This window comes from Hypanus sabinus, chromosome 11, assembly GCF_030144855.1.
Source record: "Hypanus sabinus isolate sHypSab1 chromosome 11, sHypSab1.hap1, whole genome shotgun sequence".
Classification (NCBI taxonomy): Eukaryota; Metazoa; Chordata; class Chondrichthyes; order Myliobatiformes; family Dasyatidae; genus Hypanus; species Hypanus sabinus.
In genome coordinates this window covers 43,164,096-43,184,965 of record NC_082716.1, presented here as the reverse complement: position 1 = coordinate 43,184,965, position 20,870 = coordinate 43,164,096, and the positions used below count along the sequence as shown (strand labels likewise).

Here is a 20,870-nt window from a genome sequence, read left to right as displayed (position 1 = left end):
ATTGAGTTACCTAAAGGAAAACATTTTGCTTCTGTTGCTAGGAATGCATTCTTTTCTAAACAAGAAGTACTATTGGGGAATTGGTGTTTAATTTTACTCTGGAATTGAAACAGTGTTGATATTTACTCATTTAGTCATGGAAAATTCTTTAGATTAAGGATTAAAGAAAGGACTTCCATATTTCAGTCCAAACAAGCTAAGGCAGGAGTTCCAACCTGGTGGTAACAGAACCCTGGTGAAAAGTAGGGAGGGGTCTATGGCATTAAAAGAAGGTTCAGAACCCCGAATTTCGAGATTAAAAACTAAAAGACCACAGTATACAGTACATGGTTATACTTAATTCCAGGAAAGCTCAATCTTTAGTCTTGCATCTGTCCTTGGCTGTGGGTTACATGCATTTAGAACATCAATAAATGGGAAACAACTTGAATTTCATATTGCGGGAAGGGAAGCATTAACTATGACTTACACTGATGATTACTACCAACCTCCGCAAGAACAACTCACCTTAGTAGTCTGCCTACTATAAGTAACCCCTCATGGCTTATGAAGGCTCTCAAAATTTGAAAACAAAAATACCACTGAGACTCGGAACTACTATGGAGGGTTATGTTGGAAGAAAGATTTAGAATGATTTAAAAAGTCAGTACAATATTGTGGGCTGAATTTTGCAGTGACATGCTCAACAATTTGAACAATCAACACCAAAACAAATAGTCTATTAGATAGGTTGTTAGTGAGTTCCTTTGATACAGATTGTGACTAAACTCCAAAAAGTTATTATTTATTAGAGAACATTCTTGCTTCCTATTTTGCCAAACATGCTGATGACTTAAATAAGGAATTAGTCTGTTTCATGATCAACTTTATCATTTGCTTGTTCCTTTCTGGAAGGTGTTACATCAGAATGTATGAATTAAGATGCATCTTGTAGTGCAGTTAGAAATTGGCAGGTATGATGTGGCTATCATAGTGTCAAGGTTGAAAGAGTATCACAGCTGGGAGCTTATCATCCTAGGTTACACATCATGGCTTGTGCTTCTGGGAGTAATTCAGAAGAAACCAGATCAGTTCATCCCAATGAAGCAGCAGCATTCTAAAAGGACCGCTGCGTGGAATGGCTAACAAAGGAAGTCAAAGCTAGCATAAAAGCAAAAGGGAGTATGTAACATTAGCAAAGATTTCAAAAACCAACAGAAGGCAACCAAAAATTCAGTAAGATGAGAAGATGAAATATAATGGCAGAAGAACATAGGAAGTATTTTATGTCAGTCTTCACTGTGGAAGACACCAGCAGCTGCTAAACAAGATAAGAGCTCTTGGTATTACAGAAAATATACTAACATGGTCTGAAGATTGACTGGCAGAAGACAGAGTGGGAATAAAGGGGGCTTTTTCTGGTCAGTGAGTAGTGATGTTCTGCAGGAATTGGAGTCGGGTCCACCATTTTTCACATCATATATTAATGATCTGGATAATGGAGATGTCAGGGGTAAGTTTTCTTATGCAGAAAGCGATGAGCGGGGCTGCCAGCAGCAGTGGTGGAGGCGGAAATGTCAGGGTCTTTTAAGAGACTCCTGGATGGCTACATGGAGCTTAGAAGAAAAGAGGGCTATGGGTGAAGCCTAGGTAGTTCTAAGGTAGGGACATGTTCAGCACAGCTTTGTGGGCTGAAGGGCCTGTATTGTGCTGTAGGGTTTCTATATTTTGAAGGCTTTGCGGCTAAGATAACAGATGATACAAAGCTGAAGGGCAGGAAGTGTTGAGGAAGCAGGGAGTCTGCAGAAGGACTTGGACAGATTAGGAAAATGGGCAAAGAAGTGGAAGATGAAGGCAGTGTAGGGAAGTGTACTCGTGCATTTAGATAAAAGGAGTATGTCTATAAAGGTTCTCAGTCATCCAGGTCATGGTATTTCAAGCAGTGGTAAATCAAGGCAACTGGACTTGCTATGTTGTCTAGAAGATGTTTTGCCACTCATCCGAGAGGCAGCTTTAGTTCCAAGCCATGGTGGGTAACTTTCCCATTTACTAACATATTTAAAGATATAGCAATTACACGAGGGTCATCAAGAGTCAGAGTAATGAGAGGGGTTAGAGTAGCCATCCTTGTCAAACTGGAAAACCCACCCCGGAACAGGGGGGGGTGAAGTACAACACGACCTATCAGTAGAGTTGCCAACTGGCCCATATTAGCCGGGACATCCCATATATTGGGCTAAATTGGTTTGTTCCCATACCGGACTGCCCTGTCCCGTATTTGATGGCTTCTACCCTGTAATCACCAGAGGGTACACGTACAGACAGATCCTAGATCTGATGCAACAGCGTGTGTGCGTGCTGCATGTATTGTTGACACCACACACAAGTGATTCATCTGTCATCCAATCACAGGCCTCCTTATGCACATCAGTTGTGTGCTATATTTTGCCAATTCCTGCCAAAACAAAAAGCTTCAGTAATGTCTGGTGTTGTTTGGTCGGTTTGGCGTGTGCCAATATGGATAAACCTGCAAAATAGAAAAGACTGTTCAGCTATAACAAGCAATGGGAAGCAAAAAAGACGTGGGTTAAGCCCATCAGCGGTGACTCGATGTTGACGAAGGAAGGCCTTCTGTACTTTATGCTGTCAGGAATTCTCAATTGGCCATGGAGGTGAGAATGGCCTAACTCAGCATGCTCCCACAGAAGTGCACAAGGCGGCCACACTAGCTAAAGGTGCAAGCGATATTGGTACATTCTTCATGAAATCTACTGCGGAAAATGACAAAATCGTGGCTAGTGAAGCCTCGTATGTGTACCACACGGTTAAACACGGACCCAGCTACAACAGCACTGACTGTCTTGCTAAGCTCAACGGTGCTTTGTTTAATGACTCAAATGTTGTGAAGATGATGCACGGGAAGAACGAAAGCTGAGATGATTACAATGAATGTTTTAGGACCAAAGACTGTGCAGGATATTAGAAGATCTGTTCCCAAACCAAAGAAGGTGAGCCCACGGAGCCCATGTATTTCTCAGTTGCCACCAATGCCTCAAACTAGGGAGATAGAAAAACGTTTCTAGTGTGCGTGAAATATTTCTCTGTGTCTGATGGAGTGCAGTGTAAGTTACTCGACTTTTATGAAGACAGTGATGAAACTGCAAGTGGAACACATCAATTTCTGATGAGCTGTGTGGAAAAGTATGAACTGGATATTAAACACGTCACAGCCTATGCAGCAGATCATGCTGATGTAAACTTTAGGAAACATTACTCAGTTTACCAGTTATTGAGCAGTGCCAACAATCGCATTCTGAAAGCTAATTGCCCAGCTCACATAGCTCATAACGCCTGCAAGCACGCTTGTGATCAGCTGTCCGTGAATATTGAGACAATTGTTCTAAAGGTCTACAGCCACTTCTCAATATCTGCTTCCCAAAGAGAGGAACAGTGTTCATTTTTTGCCTTTGTTGACAATGAGTGGCATTGAGATTCTGCGTCATGTTTGCACACGATGCTCGTCCAGCTGTCAAACGTCTCCTGCAAAGCTGGCCAGCTCTTACGTCATACTTCAGGCCCCTCCAGACCTGTCCTGAGGCACTGAAAAGGGTTTTTGAGGATGAAGAAAAAACTGGAGCTACTTAAATTTATCTGTGCTTTTTCCACAAAGTGGGGTGTGTTTTTGACCAACTCGTAAACGAGCTGGAGGAAACAAAACTGCATCACAGATGTTTACGAAAGTTCAAAATGAAGATGCTTCAGCGGAAACTGAACAGCTTTTTTGGGTACCAGCCAAGCAGCTGATGGACAAACAAGTGCCAACACAAAGGTCCAAGCAGCAACAGGACTTTGTGAAGTTCTATGACTCTGTCATTACATACATTGACAAGTGGTTTGATTTCTCACCAGAAAATGTAATGATGAAACTGAAACCAATCAGCCTCTATGAGGAGCTCTCCTTCACTCAGCTGGAGCAGGTGGTGGATGCCCTCAAAATGACAGAGACAGTCACTATGGACCAACTCAATGAAGAGTTTTGTGTTAACTGGGAGGAAATACAGAAAGCCAGACAGGATACCACAAAATCCACCAGTGAGAAGTGGGTGACAGTTTTCCAAAATGTAGGGAAAGCCAACTTGATCAACATGTTCAGGATTGTCTCATTTGTCCTCAGTGTGCCAGGCTCAAATGCCTTTTGAGAAGCTCTAGAGGATCTTCTCTCTGATGACCATTAAATGGTCAGACTCAAGAAACAGATGCAACACAGAGCTGATCAAAAATGAACTTCAAATATCTGCGAACTGTGACTTGTCATGTAAGGACTTCTTGCTGGCTGTGCAAAAGGACAAAGGACTTCTTGAATCAGTTAAGAGCAGCAAGAAATATCCACGGAAAAAGTAGACTTGGTGGGATCCCCTTTTTTGCAGTAATTATATGTCTACTCTATAGGCACACACAGATAGAGTTATTTGGTGTTATTTCATGTCTGACTAGTAGTCAGATTATGCTTTGTTATAATTTGGTGTTACATTTCATATATAACACTGAAGATATGATAACATGGGTCATATATTGGATTTGTTTACCTATTCAGGGTTGTTTTTTTCTCTCTTTTGAAAATGGTCGCTGTTAACATCTGCTAGCTGCCAGCCCCCTCAATCACTTCATCCCAGGCCCACACCATACCCACACCGCCATGGCACGCCATCTTTTGTCCCTTATTTGGGAGTGAGAAAGATGGCAACCCAACCTATCAGCTACTTAAAATATCTCTACCCCAGCATCTCCATAACTATTCACACACCTGTTTGTGCAAAGATAAGACCTTCTTTTAATTCTCTTTTAATTCTCACTGGAGTTTAGGTGAATGAGGGGTGGGGGAATCTCACTGAAATGGACTGAACATTGAAAGGCCTAGATAAAGCGTACATAGAGAGGATATTTCCATTAATGGGAAAGTCTTAGACCAGAGGGCACAGATTCAGAATAGAAGGACATCATCTTAGAGCAGGAGTTCCCAAGCAAAGGATTTGTGAACCCCAGGTTGGGAATCACTGCTTTAGAACAAAATGAGGAGCCATTTCTTTCGTCAGAGGGCAGTAAATCTGGAATTCATTGGTACAGCAAGGTGGGGGAGCCAAATCTTTGGGTATATCTAAAGCAGAGGCTGCTAAGTGGTTGATTAGTAGGGGTGTCAAGGTTTACGAGGGGAAAAAAGCAGCAGAATGGGTTTGCGGGGGCAGTGGGGGGGATTCAATCAGAATGGCCCAATTCTGCTCATATCTTATCCTCCTCTTCAAAATATTAATCTCAATATTAATATGTGCCTCAAAAAAGAGACCATCATTGCTCTATACAAACTTCTGCTTGTGGGGAAAGTTACTTTAATGATTAATTCAACTACTTCAGTCAACACCATCCTTAAAATCTTAATGTAGTATAACCTTTAAATCTACCTAAGACAATGTAAAAATTTACTCGTTTTAATAAGAACTTTTCCACCCCGGACAAAATCTGAAAGTCTAAAATAAAAAGTTTGTACTACTGATTAGATGGATATAACCGGGGAATGTTTGATTAATATACAGCATATTACATTAATCAAAAATATGGAAAGTATCACATATTGGAGGTAAAATTGTGAAGTTATGCCATTTTTTTTTCTTAAGTGACTGGCTCAAAGCATGTAGAAGGTCCTATCATTTCAATAGGCCTCCTGGACCCAAGACCATTAACAGTGTAATTTGTCAGGTTCAGTACATTTCAATAATTTCAAAATGAAGCTTAATCATGTACAAGTTCCTGTTTCTGGTGCCATGGAAAGCTGCTAACTTTAAAAAAAAGTTTGATCACCTTAACCAGGGCACAAAGAATTTGTGTTGCGGTGGCACTCGGTAAATGCTGCTGATGGTTGGTTACATGGCTAGTTTTGGGCAGTAACAGGCAAAAGGAAGGTTTCAACTAAATTAGATAAAGTAGCAAATTTGTTACAACGTACAACATAAACATTACCTCAATGCCTCTGTTTATTGCTTGCTTTGCCATCTTGAGAGCCACTGGCCCCTTTAAATTAGATTACACAAAGATTATTTTTCTAATTCAAGTACAATATTCAGATAATTATAAACAGAATTACTGCTTTTTCCGAAGAAATTATTACCAACACCTCCCGCTAAACGTTTACACAACTCTACACCAAGCTATTGTCACTTCAACTTAAGCAGCTGTGAAATGCTTAAGGTTTTTGGTTGGGGATGATAACAGCTTAAGACAGACATGAGAATGTATTTATCTAGTTACTGCTTAGTTACAAGCTTTAAAGCTATTGCAGGCTGTATTGATTTATTTTAATACAATCAGTCTACTACAAACCTGTGGAAGTATCTCTCCAGCCAGATTGAGAGCTTTTTGATAAGCTGCATCTCCCAAGTCATTCTGAGTCACAACAGCATTCACTAGACCTATGGACTCTGCTTGCTCACCATCTACCTGTCGGCCAGTGAAAATAAGTTCTTTTGCCTTGCCTATTCCCACAGTACGAGGCAGCCGCTGGCTGCCACCTTGGGAGAAAAGAAAGAAAATTTGATTATGTAAGGTGAGTTTGATCTGTATTTACGTTCAAATTTAATTTACTAATATTTATAGTTTTCTACAGTATAATAAGTTGGGTATTGTACTACCAATTTTAAAACTTTGTACATTTGATTTTTAATCCCATCTCCAAGGCCTGTTTCTCTTTGCAAAGCTGCATCTGTTCATTTCCTTTGTTTCTTACAACTCTATGCCCACTGCTACCCTTGTCAACTTCCTGCTGGCCTTCCTGCCTTTCCTGGGCGGCACGGTAGCCTAGTGGTTAGCACAATACAGATTCAGCAACCCACGGGTGCCTGTACGGAGTTTGTACGTCTCCCTATGACCGCGTGGGTTTCCTCCCACAATCCAAAGATGTACCAGATGGTAGGTTAATTGGTCATTGTAAATCATCCCACGATTAGACTCAAAGGGCCAGAAGGGCCTATGCCACGCTCTATGTCAGCAAAATAAAATTTGAAAATCTGGAACCCCTGCTGAAGAGCAGTAGCAGCATAACAGCCTGACTTCCAGTGCTGTGTGCAGTTTGCACGTTCTCCCTTAACCAGTGTGGGTTTCCTTCCTTCCACATCCCAAACTGGCCAACTAATTAACTCATCTCAAAGATGCAGATGAGTGTTGTAATCTGGAGGGGAGCTGACAGGAAATTGTGAAGAATACAAACTGATCAGTATCAGCTATACAAAAATGAACACTTGATATTTGGTGTGGGCAAAGGGCCTGTTTCTGTGCTGTGTGACTCTCAATGAAAATCAGTACCAGGAAAAGGTGAAAAGTACACAACAGTAAGGAAGTAATGCTGCAAAATCATCTACCTTATTCTAATGCTGCAAGTAGTGAGGAAGGACTAAAAGCAGGAAAGATCATTTTGAACAACAAAAGCAATAAAGAAATCGCTCAGGTCTAATGAGTTGTCTATAAAAGAAATTAAAAATAACAATGGATGGGGAACTGAGAAAGTTGGAGTGTGGCCACGTTAAATCCCTCATTATATCTAGTGGCCTTGAAACTACAATCCTACAAGCAATAGTGAGACATGCCAGCTTTTTTCTCTTTCTTCAATCTAATTCTGAGTTGAATTTAATCTCCACAGAGAAAATTAAGGATAAAGCAAGAGATACTCTTCACAGTGCTCCATCATTCTATAATTAATTCCACAACCCCAACCCCACATTAATGCCCATTAGTGGCCTTGTTTTATACACTCGCTTTATCAAGAATCAATTCAACTATGCCTTCACATTATGAGAATGACAGAATTTTGTCTCATTCTTGTCTTAGATGGCCAACCTTTTAATTTCAAACTTTAACCCTATAATTATAGATTCTCTCACAAAATCACTCCACTCTTTAAGAGAGGAGGAAGACAGTAGAAAGGAAATTATAGCCTGACCTCAGTGGTTGGGGAGATGTTAGAGTCAATTCTAAGGATGAGGTTATGGAGTACTTAGTGACATAGAACAAGATAGGACAACGTCAGCATGGTTTCCTTGAGGAAAATCTTGGCTAACAAACCTGTTGGAATTCTTTGAGGAGATTAAAAGACAGATAGATAAAGCAGATTCAGAGAATGTTGTATATTTGGACGTTCAGAAAGCCTTTGGGAAGGTACCAAACGTGAGGCTACTTACCAGGTTAAGAGCTCATGGTATTACAGGAAAGTTACTGGCATGGTTTGAGCACTAGGTGGAGGGAGCGAGTGGGAATAAAAGGATCCTTTTCTGCTTGGCTGTCAGTGACTAGGGGTGGTCTGCAGGGGTTGGTGTTGGGACTGCTTCTTATACTGTCTACCAATGATTTGGCTAATGGAATAGATGGCTTTGTTGCCCAGTTTGCAGATGATACAAACTTTGATGGAGGGGCAGGTAGTGTTGAGGAAACAGGTAGGCTGCAGGTCTTAAACTGATTAGGAGAATGGGCAAGAAAGTGGCAAATGAAATATAATGTTGGAAAATGCATGGTTTTGCACTTCAGTATGCACTTTAAATGAATATGTAGACTATTTTCTTAAAAAAAATCTGAGATGCAATGGGACTTGGGAGTCCTTATGCAGAACACCCTAAAGATGAACTTACAGGTTGGGTCGGTGGTGAGGAAGGCAAATGCCATGTTAGCATTTATTTCAAGAGGTCTAGAATACAAGAGCAGGGATGTGATGCTGAGGCTTTATAAGGCACTAATGAGGCCTCACCTTGAGTATCGTGAACACTTTTCAGCTTCTCATCTTAGAAAATATGTGCTGGCATTGGAGAGGTTCCAGAGGAGGTTTGCAAGGATGATTCCAGGAATGAAAGGGTTATCATAGAAGGAACATTTGATGGCTCTGGGTCTGTAACATACTGGATTTTAGAAGGATGAGGTGAGATCTCATTGTAATCTTTTGAATGTTGAAAGGCCAAGTCAGAAGATGTGGGAAGGGCATTTCCCATTGTGGAGGAGTCTAGGACAGGAGGGCACAGCCTCAGGAAAGAAGGGCATCCATTTAAAACAGATGCAGAAAATTTTCTTTAGCCAGAGGGTGTTGAATTTGTGAAATTTGTTACCACAAGCAGCTGCGGAGGCCAGGTTGTTGAGTGTACTTAAGGCACAGATTGACTGGACACGGCATGAAATGTTATGGGGAGAAGGCCGGGGTGTGGGGCTGAGGAGGGGAAAAAGGGATCAGCCATGATTGAATAGCGGAGCAGATGTTGCATGGGCAGCAACAAACATTATATTATGTTGAAAATTGATAATTCGTCCATTTTCTATTGCCAGCTTATCTTGTGGCTGATATGGTGCCTATGCAGGGAGTATAAACTCAAAGATTCAAAGTATATTTACTATCAGAGAATGTATGCAATATACAGCCCAGAGATTCATCTTCCCCACAGACAGCCACATTGAACCTAGTTCTGCTTCTAAAACAGATTATCCTCTCTACATCTATCCTGTTGAGATCATCACCGCGAGAAACTATTGCTGGAAGTATTCTGCCTACCACTGAATCAATAAAGAGTAGAACCAAGCAAGAGCATTGCTGCATGGTGCGAATCCAACACAAAAACAGGTATTCGAAAGCACATGGGATAATTCACACCAAGGGCAGACCACTGCTGCATATAGTTAAAGCTGAGATTTAAAAGAAATGGAGTGCAATTCTGTTGCCACACATAAACTTCAGAGCAATTCACAGTTCTGCCCTGAATAGACTTTGAATCAGAGCAGCCTGTAGATAATGAACACTGAGCTGTGCTCAATTATGCCTCATCACTTTTGATTTTGTGTTTTATAATTTATTTTGTTGTCATTTGCATGTTTTCGTGCATGGGGGGGGGGTCTTGATGTTTTTCTTTGAATGGGTTCCATTCAGGGATGAATCTCAGGGTTGTATACTGCATTCATACTTCGAACCTTATCAGCCACGATAAGGCTGGCAAGAGGAAGTGGATGATTTGTCAGTATTCAACATGGCAACATGCAGATTTAGTAAGCACACTGGACTGGCATAAGATCAACTGTACTGATTTCCTGAGGTGGACCTAACAGTGTTTTCCTCTGATTTAGATTTGAATTATTTGGAAAGTATGATGCCATCAAATGCAAAGTACACATTATCAGCTACCTACACAAACTTCACTGAGCACGTAAGCTATTGATGCAAGTAATATCCCAGGCATAGAGATTGGGTTTCTCCCATTCTTGGGTATGTAACATGAAAAGAAACCAGCAAAGGGTAAATGCTCGACAACTGCATGATACAGCCTATAATCACACTGACAGAGGAGATAACCTCAGCAGAGTTGGAGTGAATAGCCATATAGTTTACAAAACAAAATGCTGCTGGAGTTTTACAGCAACTCTTAGGAACAGAGGCTCTGAACAACAGATTAAATTGGGGCAGCCAAAGAGCTATCATATTTTCCTCAATTATGAATAAAAACATTTTGATTTGTAAATGAGGAAAGGTACGGTGTTTTACAGAAATGCAGTTAGTAGGGTTGTTGCCTCATGTGACTCAAATTCATAGCTGGCCTCCAGTACCGTCTATGTGGCAGCTACACAATCTCCCTATGACTGCCTGGATTTCTCTCCACTGCTTCAGTTTTCTTCCACATTTCAAAGATGGCGGTTGGTAGTTTTATTGGGCATTATATACTGACTCTTGTAGATGACAAGTAGAATTTGGGCGGAGCTTAGTGGGGATAAAAGGATTAGAGTATTGTGGATGGTGATGCAGCTGCGTAAAACTGTGGGCTGGATCACACTTGGAGCACTGCATGAAGATCTAGTCACTGCATGAAGGATTTGGAGTCTCTGGAAAGAGTGCAGAAAAGTTGAACCAGGATGTTGTTTGGGTTAGCGAGTGCTAGTGACAGAGAAAATAGAACACAGAATGGTGCAGGCCCTTGTCCCCACACTGCTGAGAGGCTGAACTTGGATTGTTTTTGCTGGAGTGGCAGAAACCGAGGGCTACCTGACAGAAGTATTTAAAATTGTGAGAAGCATAGATATGAGAGGTGATTGTTAAGTTCATGGCCCAAGGTAGAAGGAGTCAATTTTAGAAAATCTAGCACATTTATTTTTCAACATAGTCTCCTGCTACATTGACACCCTTAGTCCAGTGGTCGTGGAGCGTATGGATCCTGGACCTCCAGAAAGTGTCCACAGCAGGGGTGATGGATAAGTTCGTGGCCTGGAGAAGGAGATGAGTTATACAGCTCTCGTTACATGCACATGCAGTTCAATTCTTTGAGTGATTATGCAGAAAGTTTGAAGTTAATAACCCATTGGAGTGATTGATAAGTTCATGGCCTGAGGTAGAAGGACATGAGTGCTTAGGTTTTCTAAAACTGATTCTGTCTACCTTAGGCCACAAACTTATCAATCACCTCTTATATGGTAAGATGGTTTTTATTCTGGTGGAAATGTCAAATACTAAGGGTATACAGTGGTTAAAACAGTAGTTTTAGGTTGACTATACAAAACTTTAAAGGCGCCCAGAATGTATTAGCAGGGGAGGTGGTCAAAGCAATTTTGACAGCAATGTTTAAGAAGCTGGGGTGCAGACATACAGACAGATGGCACTAGTTTAAAATGGCATCAGGGACTGCACAACCATCATAGGGTGAAGCCATCTTGAGCTGTACTGTTCTACTGTAAAAGGGTGCTGGATGGTCAACATGGAGTCTTGGAAGAATCTGTTTTTGTCCCCTTGTCTGTATGGTATTATATGTTAGAGTTATTATATTAGAGTTTAGAAGATCCTCTGGTCTCGTTTTATGGAATGTAATCAGTAGAATTAAAGTTCAGTCATTGATTTTTTTAAATTACTTGCACTGTAAAAATACTCATTCTCTCAATATTAACTTCACTGCAGATCTTGCTCTTCATATAGTGAAGAAAATAACTTACCAGCACCAGGCAGGAGGCCTCTGGTAACTTCAATAAGACCCATCTTGGCAGAAGATGCTAAAGTTAACAAAATAAGACAGATACATTTTAAAAGGAAAAAGCTGTCTAATCTTACATAACGTGTTTGTAGAAAAGGACAGGCAGGTTTATACCTGCAGCAATGGAGTACAGTACTGACATTGGAACTACATAGAAAGCTGGAATGCCTTTTGTATTTGTACACAATGGCACAGAGAAAGAAAAGGAGAAACCACATGCAAGAGGAAAGATGCAATATAAACTGCAAAAAAACAGCAAAGTGAAGGTGAAAGAGTAGTGACATCAGGACAGCAAAAACTAAAGAGGTATACAACGGGAACACCCAGAGAAGGAACAAGAGTGTGAGACAAGCAGAACACTCATTAATAGAAAACATCTTGTTAACAGTATTTCAGTACATAAATAATAGTTTTCAAGATTCAAGATTCAAAAACTTTATTGTCATTCCATCCATACATCAGCTCTGCAGAGCAGAATGAGACAGCGTTTCCCAGGAGCAAGTGCAATCATAACATAACAAACGCAACAATAAATAGTAAAACACAACAGCCACATGTCGGTTAAAATCAAGTTACAAGTGTCCAAAGCAGAGTCAGGTAGAGCAGCTATTTAGCAGTCTGACTGCCTGTGGGAGGAAGCTGTTTAGTAGCCTTGTGGTTTTAGTTTTGATGCTCCTGTAACGTTTACTTGATGGCAGAAGAACATACAGTTTATGGAGAGGGTGTGAGGGGCCTTTAATGATGTACCGTGTCTTCTGGAGGCATCGACTCTGAAAGAGGTCTTGGATAGAAGGTAGGGAGACCCCAATAACCTTCTCTGCTCCCCTAACCACCCTCTGCAGGGCTTTTTTGTCGGCAGCACTGCAGCTGGAGTACCAGGTTGTGATGTGATACCAGGTTGACTGTTGATTCTTATTTCTACATTTTAGTCATAAAATGGATTCCATGGGGGCCCACATGAGTGAACAATGGAGTAAGGTGTGTTTGGCCGGGCTCCTGCCTAACCTTTATTGTATAATTAGAATAGCACTTTCTTTCAAATTTTATCAAAATAAATAAATAAGTCGTCGAAGTACATATAGCGAGAGTTACTTTGTTCTCTGACATGCAGTAATGGCATCTAAGCTTCAAAAATTTAAATACATTGGGCCCACTAACACCAAGATGACAGACTCCCCGGCGCAAAGTTTAAGTGCTGACCATGACCACGCAAGTACCCTACCCCGCATGAACTCAGGCGAAATGGACATGGAAGACCTAAAGATTTAGCTCCTCTTGGAGCTAAACACAGACATCTCCGCAGTGATTAGAGCAGAGCTGAAGAACGCTCTCGCCAAAGATTTCAACTACCTGAAAAACGAGTTGCAGGTAGTAAGAACCAAGTTAGCAAATAACGCGGCACGGACCCAAGTTGAGATTGACCGAGTAAAGGCTAATGTTAAAGATGTGGAGGGTAGCATATCATCGGGGTCGGATGAAATGGTATCGCTTCAAACCATCGTAAACGCCCTGAAGTCGAAGCTGAAGGATTTAAGTGATAAATGTGAAGACATGGAGGAAAGAATGCAGAGGTGCAATATCCACATTTTGGGCATCGCTGAGGGGCCCGGGTCAAGTACCACAGAGTCCATTTCTAAATTACTGTCAGAGGTGCTTAAACTGGACAAAGGCATTCGTATCAACCACTTGCAGAGTCTCACACCAAAAAAACCCAGCGGTAAACCGTGTGCAATTGTAGTTAAACTACATTATTATCAGGACTGTATTGGTATTTTATGTCCAGCTCGAAACCAGACTCCCTTAACTACTCAACTACTATTTTTCCAGACTGCATCACAAGGGTCGCCAAAGCTTGAGCTGCGTTAACGGACATCAGGGAACGACTGCGTGACCAGCCGGATATCGGATATGCTCGACTCCGCATTACTTACAATGGGACGGAGAAAGAATTTCTGGACCCGGAGAAAGCCATGGCCTAAGGAACAGAGCGTATCGTCACGGCAGTAAAACACAGAACATGATCCCGGACCAGTAATGCATTTTTCACATGTGGAACTCCGATGGGCTATACATAAACAGTTGTAGAATCGATATTTTCCTGCAGCATCCAGAAAAAGTATTATGATTATTCTAGTCTTTTGTCATGGAAATATGTTTTCTTTATGGTCACTGTCATTGAGATGTTAAAGTTTTTTTTTGGGTGGGGGGAGTCTTTTCAAGATTAGGTTTAATTTTGAATCCTTCAATATGCTTAAACCAAATTAGATTCATCTCTTGCTATTTAGCAAATTCATAATACCAGCTGTAAGTGTGTGTGCACTATATTAAAATCCCAAACAATGTTGATATTTATAAGCTGGGGGAATTTCTAGTGCTATTTTTTTCTTGTTTCTTAATTTAGGGTGGGTTGGGCAGGAGCTCAACCTGACTTAGCTCAGAAAGCACCCAAGTAAACACTTAACGTGTGGATATGGTAATAAAGGGTTTTGTGTAGGTAATGAGGGTAGGGAAGTTGCCAGACTATTTCCTTTTGCTTTATAGTTAGGCCTATCGTTGTTTCTATATATGTATATTGGGAGAAACCTATGTGATATTCTACTTCCTTCAGTTCCATTTGGTTAATAATAATATTTCATCTCAGACAAATGGTTGCTCTGTTAAATTAGTGAGTTGGAAAGTTAAATCTCTTAATCACCCTGTAAAATGTAACAAGGCATTTACTCATTTGAAACAGCTGAAGACTGATATAGCATTCCTACAGGAGACCCACTTGCATATCACTGATCATTGTCGACTAAGAGGGGGATGGGTCAGTCAAGTATTTCACTCTAACTCAAAGGCCACAGGAGCAGCAATAATAATTAGTAAAAATACACAGTTCGTGGCAACGAGTGTTGAATCTGATACAGCTGGACAGTTTTTAATTATAACTGGGTGGCTATATGGGCTGCCCATTATCCTTGCCAACGTTTATGCACCGAATTGGGATGACCATATGTATTTTAGTGATTTCTTGTCCAAGTTGCCAAACATGGTCACACATAAGCTCATCCTCAGAGGTGATTTTAATTGTGTTCTCTCTCCAATTTTGAACTGCAGTGCGACGAGGAATGTCCCTATCTCTAGGTCAGCACAGTCTATCAGACATTTTCTTAAAACATACGAAGTGGCTGATGTATGGCGGGTTCGTAACCCTACCTCTCGGAGTTGCTCTTTTTTCTCCTCAGTACACGGTTCCTATTCGCATATAGATTATTTTTTTATGGACATCAGCCTTCTCTCTTCTGTGATGGAGTGTGATTATGAAGCCATAGTTGTATCCAATCATAGTCCGCTGACTTTAATATTACGTATGCCTACTACACAACCAAGTTACCATCCTTGAAGGCTAGATCCTACTCTCCTTTCAGATGAATGTTTTGTCAAGTATATTTATTCTGAAATAGAATCATTTCTGAGAATTAATCAAACACCAGGGATGTCTCCATCAATTGTGTGGGAGGCGCTAAGGGCATATTTGAGAGGCCAAATCATCTTATTATGTGCGCAGCAGAGAAAAATAAGAACTGAACATATTAAACAACTGACAGATCAGATACTGAAACTAGACCTCTTGCATAGCCAAGCGCTCTCATCGACTTTGCTCAAACAGCATTTAGTACTTTAGACCGAATACAATCTATTAACAACTCAAGAAGCTGAATATCTTATCTCCAAGTTGCAATGTGAGAAAAAGCAGGGAGGCTGTTAGCCCATCCACTGCGTCGAAAAACGGCCGGTCATGGTATACCTGAGATATGGGATGCACAGGGCATAAAACAAACAGATAATGTAGAAATTAACTCATGCTTTCATAGCTTTTACCAATCGTTGTACTCCTCAGGTTCATCCACCACCCCATCATATCTGGATGATTCCTTTAAAAAGCTGAACATCCCATATATAGATCTGCATGTAGCTGCTGATTTGGAAAGGGCAATCACGACTCTGGAGACAGACTCAGCAATTAGGAGTATGCAGAGTGGAAAATCTCCAGGCCCAGATGGATACCTTTCTGAATTAAAAAAAAGTTTTCCACTCAACTTTCCCCATTACTATTATCTGTTTTTGAAGAGTCTTTTTTAATCCCAACCCTACCTACCACAATGCGTCAAGCAGTTATGTCATTAATTTTGAAAAAGGGCAAAGACCCCCTTGAATGTAGTTCATACAGACCAATCTCCCTTTTAAATATGGATACCAAAATCCTTGCAAAAGTCCTGCCACACCGAATGGAGAAGATGCTACCATTAATTATCTCACCCGATCAAACAGGTTTTATAAGAAATTGGAACTCTTTTTTTAAATATAAGATGTCTTCTAAATATACTATATGATTCCTCTGCTTCTAATACCCAAGAGATTATTCTCTCACTTGGTGCTGAAGACAGTTGACTGGGTGAAATGGGACTTTCTTTTCTATACTCTCCAAAAATTTGGTTTTGGTTCTACATTCATCTCATGGACTAAAGTACTTTACTTGTCCCCACTGGCAGCCGTGTGTACTAATAACTGTATATTGTCCTTTTTTTGAACTGCAACGTGGCACAAGACAGGGATGCCCATTATCCCCACTCCTTTTTGCTGTGGGAATTGAGCCACTCACCATAGCCGTGAGAACATCAGTTAGTATCAAAGGCGTCCTGAAGGGAGCTTTGGAACATAAAGTGTCACTGTACACAGATGATATGCTATTGTATATCTCAGATCCAACTCGAAGTCTTCCAAATCTATCAATACTGCTCACTAAATTTGGTCAAATATCTGATTATAAAGTTAACTTTCAAAAGAGTGAACTAATGTCAATTGGGACCACATGTTTGGATATGTCTTTCTCGGTGACCCCTGTTAGAATCCTATAGGAAATTAAAATACTTGGGGGTCTGGATAACACATAATTACAAGGACCTTAATAAAGCCAACTAACAACATCTCCTTTCCAATCTTAAACAGGAATTTGACCGTTGTAGTTCTTTATCTCTTTCCCTTAGCGGAAGGATTAATACAATTAAAATGACTGTCCTGCCCAGATTCTTATACATGTTTCCAAAGCCTCCCAATTTTTATAACAAAAGACTTTCTTCAATAACCTAAGTAGTCAAATTTTAAATTTTATTTGGAATAAAGATCAGCCCAGAGTAAAGGAAAAAATACTACAGAGGCCTCGCAAGATTGGGGGTGGGGGGGGGGTGGTGGTGTTTGGTACTTCCAAACTTTCTATGTTACTACTGGTCGGCTAATATAAGAGCAACTTTATATTGGACAAGAGATGATATTGCTGCTTCCAGCTGGGTGATTATGGAGAAGTCACCCTTACAATTTACCTCTTCGATGGTAATATATGCTAAACTACCACTGTCACAACCTGTATCTAGTTTCACACTGAATCCAGTTGTGATGTACTCCATTAAAATTTGGTTCCAATTTAGACATCATTTTATACTTAATAACCTCTCACTCACTGCACAAATAGCAAAAAAAATTACATGTTCACCCCATTAATAATGGATGTAGCGTTTGATGTTTGGTCTAAACATGGTATCACTTCATTGTATAATCTCTACATTGACAGCAATTTTGCTGCTTTTGAACAGCTAGTTGAGAAATTTGGCACACTAGGACACACTATTATAGATATTTACAACTCAGAAGCTTTATGGCCACTCATCTTGAGTGCTTTTCCTACTGCCCCTCTTCATCACTCTTAGCTTTAGTCCTTAAGTGCAAAATTGATGTGAAGCAATCTGGAAGCAAAATCTATGAGCTACTTAATGTAGTTAATTCTGAGAATTTGAATTTATTAAAACATAAATTGGAAGAGGATATTGAGGAACAAATTCCAGATGACATATGGCAAAAAACAATTCACAGAATTTATTCATCCTCTCTCCTCTCTGTTCAGTTTAAAATTGTGCACTGTTGTCATTGGTCTAAAGTTAGATTAGCTAAGGTTAATAAAGATCTTGACCCAATATGCGACAGAAGTAAACAATTCCCAGCTACACTCTGCCGTATGTTTTGGTCATGTCCAAAATTAGTTAATTTCTGGGGTTTGATTTATGAAACTTTTTCGAAAATATTTGGACAATTAATTACACCATCTTGCACTATTTGGAGTGCCTTCTCAGAAAGTTAACCTCAGCAAATTCCAAACCGATCTCATCGCTTTTTGTTCACTTCTTGTCAGAAGGCTCATCATATGCAAATAGAAAGACTCTTCCCCTCCAACATATGGACATTGGATCAAAGATATCATGTACTTTATAAAATTTGAGAAGATCCGCTATTCAGTCAGGGGGCAGTCTGCACGAGTTAACTCCACTTGGCAACCTTTTTTAAGTTTTGTCAAAAATATGGATGCTGAAAAAAATTACTTGAATGTGTGAGGTGCTCTACCTTTATACGTACACTAGGCCTTTGTATGTTTTTAACTGGTCTGGCTGGCTCTACTTGTTCTTGTTTATTGAGGGGTGGGGGGGTTCTTTTTGTAACTAGTGTAAAATGGTTGGTTGCATTATAACGTATGTTCTGCTATTTTTCTTTGTTAATAAAAAAACTTTGATTTAAAAAAATGGATTCCATGATGTGGCCTTTCTTGATTGTTCTATGGAGAATGGCTCTAACAGTACTTTTAGCACTGTTCAATTTGATTATAGATATTATTAGTAATCTCTTGTCTGTAGCTGTCTATTAGTCAATTCCATATGCTGATGGTTGACAAATAGACAGTCACTGACAAGTGAAATCATTCATGAATTATTCATAAATGTTTTACTAATTAGAGCACATGGCCTCTCCTCCATTCAATTTTTAGATTTGTTTTTAATTCTGTATATCTTTATTGGATGAATTTGAAAGCATGATCGTTCCTCACTTATAGAACATGGAACAGTACAGCACAGTACAAGCCCACAATGTGCTGACCTTTTAACCTATGCCAAGATCAATTTAAACTTTCCCTTCATAAAGCCCTCCATTTTTTTGTCATCCATGTGCTTATCCAAGACTGTCTGATTTTAGCAAATGAGGGTTTGGTGGTGGAAGGCAGGTGGTAATGGGGAGTTGTTTCTCAGATTGGAGGGCTGTGGAAGGTGGTATGCCATAGCAATCAGTGCTGGGTCCCTTGTTCTTTGTCACCTATAACAACAATTTGGACGAGGATCACATTCATTTTTGCCCAATGATATCCCTCCTGGAACTTATCCCTGCAACCGGAACAAGTGCTACACCTGCCCATTCACTTCCTCCATCACCACCATACAGAGCCCTAAACAGTCCTTCCAGGTGAGGAAACACTTCATCTACAAGTCTGTTGGGGTCATCTACTGTATCCAATGTTCCCAGTGCAGTGTTGTCTACATCAGTGAGACACAACGTGGGTTGGGGGACAGCTTTGTCGAGCATCTTTGCTCCATCTGCATCAGGGAGTATTTCCCAGAGGCCAAACATTTTTAATTCCAATCCCCGTTCCCATTCCAACATGTTGGTCCATGGCCTCGTCTACTGCCAATGATGAGGCCACTCAAGTTGGAGCAGCAATACTTCATATTCCATCTAGGGAGCCTCCAACCTAATAGCACAAATCCCCCCCCACTTTTCCATTCCCTATTCTGGCTACCCCATCCCTTTTCCTCAACTGCCTATCACCTCCCTCTGGTGCACCTCCACCTTTGCTTTCTCCCATGGTACACTCTCCTCTCCTATTAGATTCTTTAATCTTCAACTCTTACCTTTTCCATCTACCCACCTTCCAGCTTCTCATTTCATTCCCCCTCCCCACCACCTAGCTTCCCCCTCACCTGGCTTCACCCATCACCTTCCAACTTGTACTCCTTCCCTTCTTATTCTGGTTTCTTCACCCTTTCTTTCCAGTCCTGATAAAGGGTCTTGGCCCAAAACATCAACTCTTTATTCCTCCTCCTAGATGCTGCCCTAACTGCTGAGTTCATCTAGTATTTTGTGTGTGTTGCTCAGGATGAGGATTAGGTAGCATGACTAGTATGTTTGCAGATGACACCAAAATTAGTGGTTTGGTGAAAAATGAAGAAAGTTATCTAAGGTTACAACAGGATATATATCTACTGTGTAAGTGGTGTTATGAATGTACCACAGCTCTGAGGGGCCGAAGGGTGCGGGGTAGCCCCCTCCTTTGTGAGAATCGCAAGATCACTGTTGGGTTGGGTCAGGGGGGCCCAGGAAATGAGAGAGAGACGTGCGGAATGTCTCATTTCCCCGGCGATGTAAAGCTACGGGACATGGCCATTGTCTCTGGAAGGCAAATCTGTGGATTGGAGACTCGGCTATGTGAACGCCCTCAGGCAAAGTGGGCTGGTAGAGGGAGAGATTGCATCACCCCCAACCTGATTGACATCTACGACCCTGCGAGTCAGGATAAAAGAGGGTCTGTAGGAACAGCCCCTCAGACGCACAAGAAACGTTAAGCGACCATGTAATAGCAGGAAGTCATCCGAAGGAGGCCACGTGCATTCAGTTCTGTTGCTGGAACTGGTGGCTGGAACCACGGAAAACGGCTTTTAGCTAACAACGGGGAAACCCACTCCCCTGACTCAATGGATTGGCATCATAAAAGACCTGGGCAAGTTTAAAACCACCTCTCTCTTAAACCCAAAACGCTGCAGCGTGAACGAACTAACAGTGACTGTTATATTTCCATTATCTCCTAGACAACGATAGAGCTATTTCTTATTGGTTATTATTATACCCGCGCTTTAGATTTAGTATTGACAACGTATATTATCTGTATGTTTGCATTAATCTTATTTTTGTGCCCCTTTATCAATAAATGCTTTTAAAAATAGTACCATCAGA

The 20,870-nt window shown here is 40.8% G+C and overlaps 1 protein-coding gene across 1 annotated transcript in view; it reads right to left on the bottom strand.

Moving 5' to 3' along the window:
• echdc2 (enoyl CoA hydratase domain containing 2) overlaps positions 1-20,870 on the bottom strand; it is a 57,157-nt gene that overhangs the window by 10,108 nt on the left and 26,179 nt on the right. Inside the window, exons 7-9 of the mRNA XM_059983516.1 lie at positions 11,965-12,021; positions 6,352-6,539; positions 5,992-6,042 (exon numbers count right to left, since the gene is read on the bottom strand). Coding sequence (XP_059839499.1) covers positions 5,992-6,042; positions 6,352-6,539; positions 11,965-12,021 — 296 coding nt within the window. The remainder of the gene's footprint in view (positions 1-5,991; positions 6,043-6,351; positions 6,540-11,964; positions 12,022-20,870) is intronic.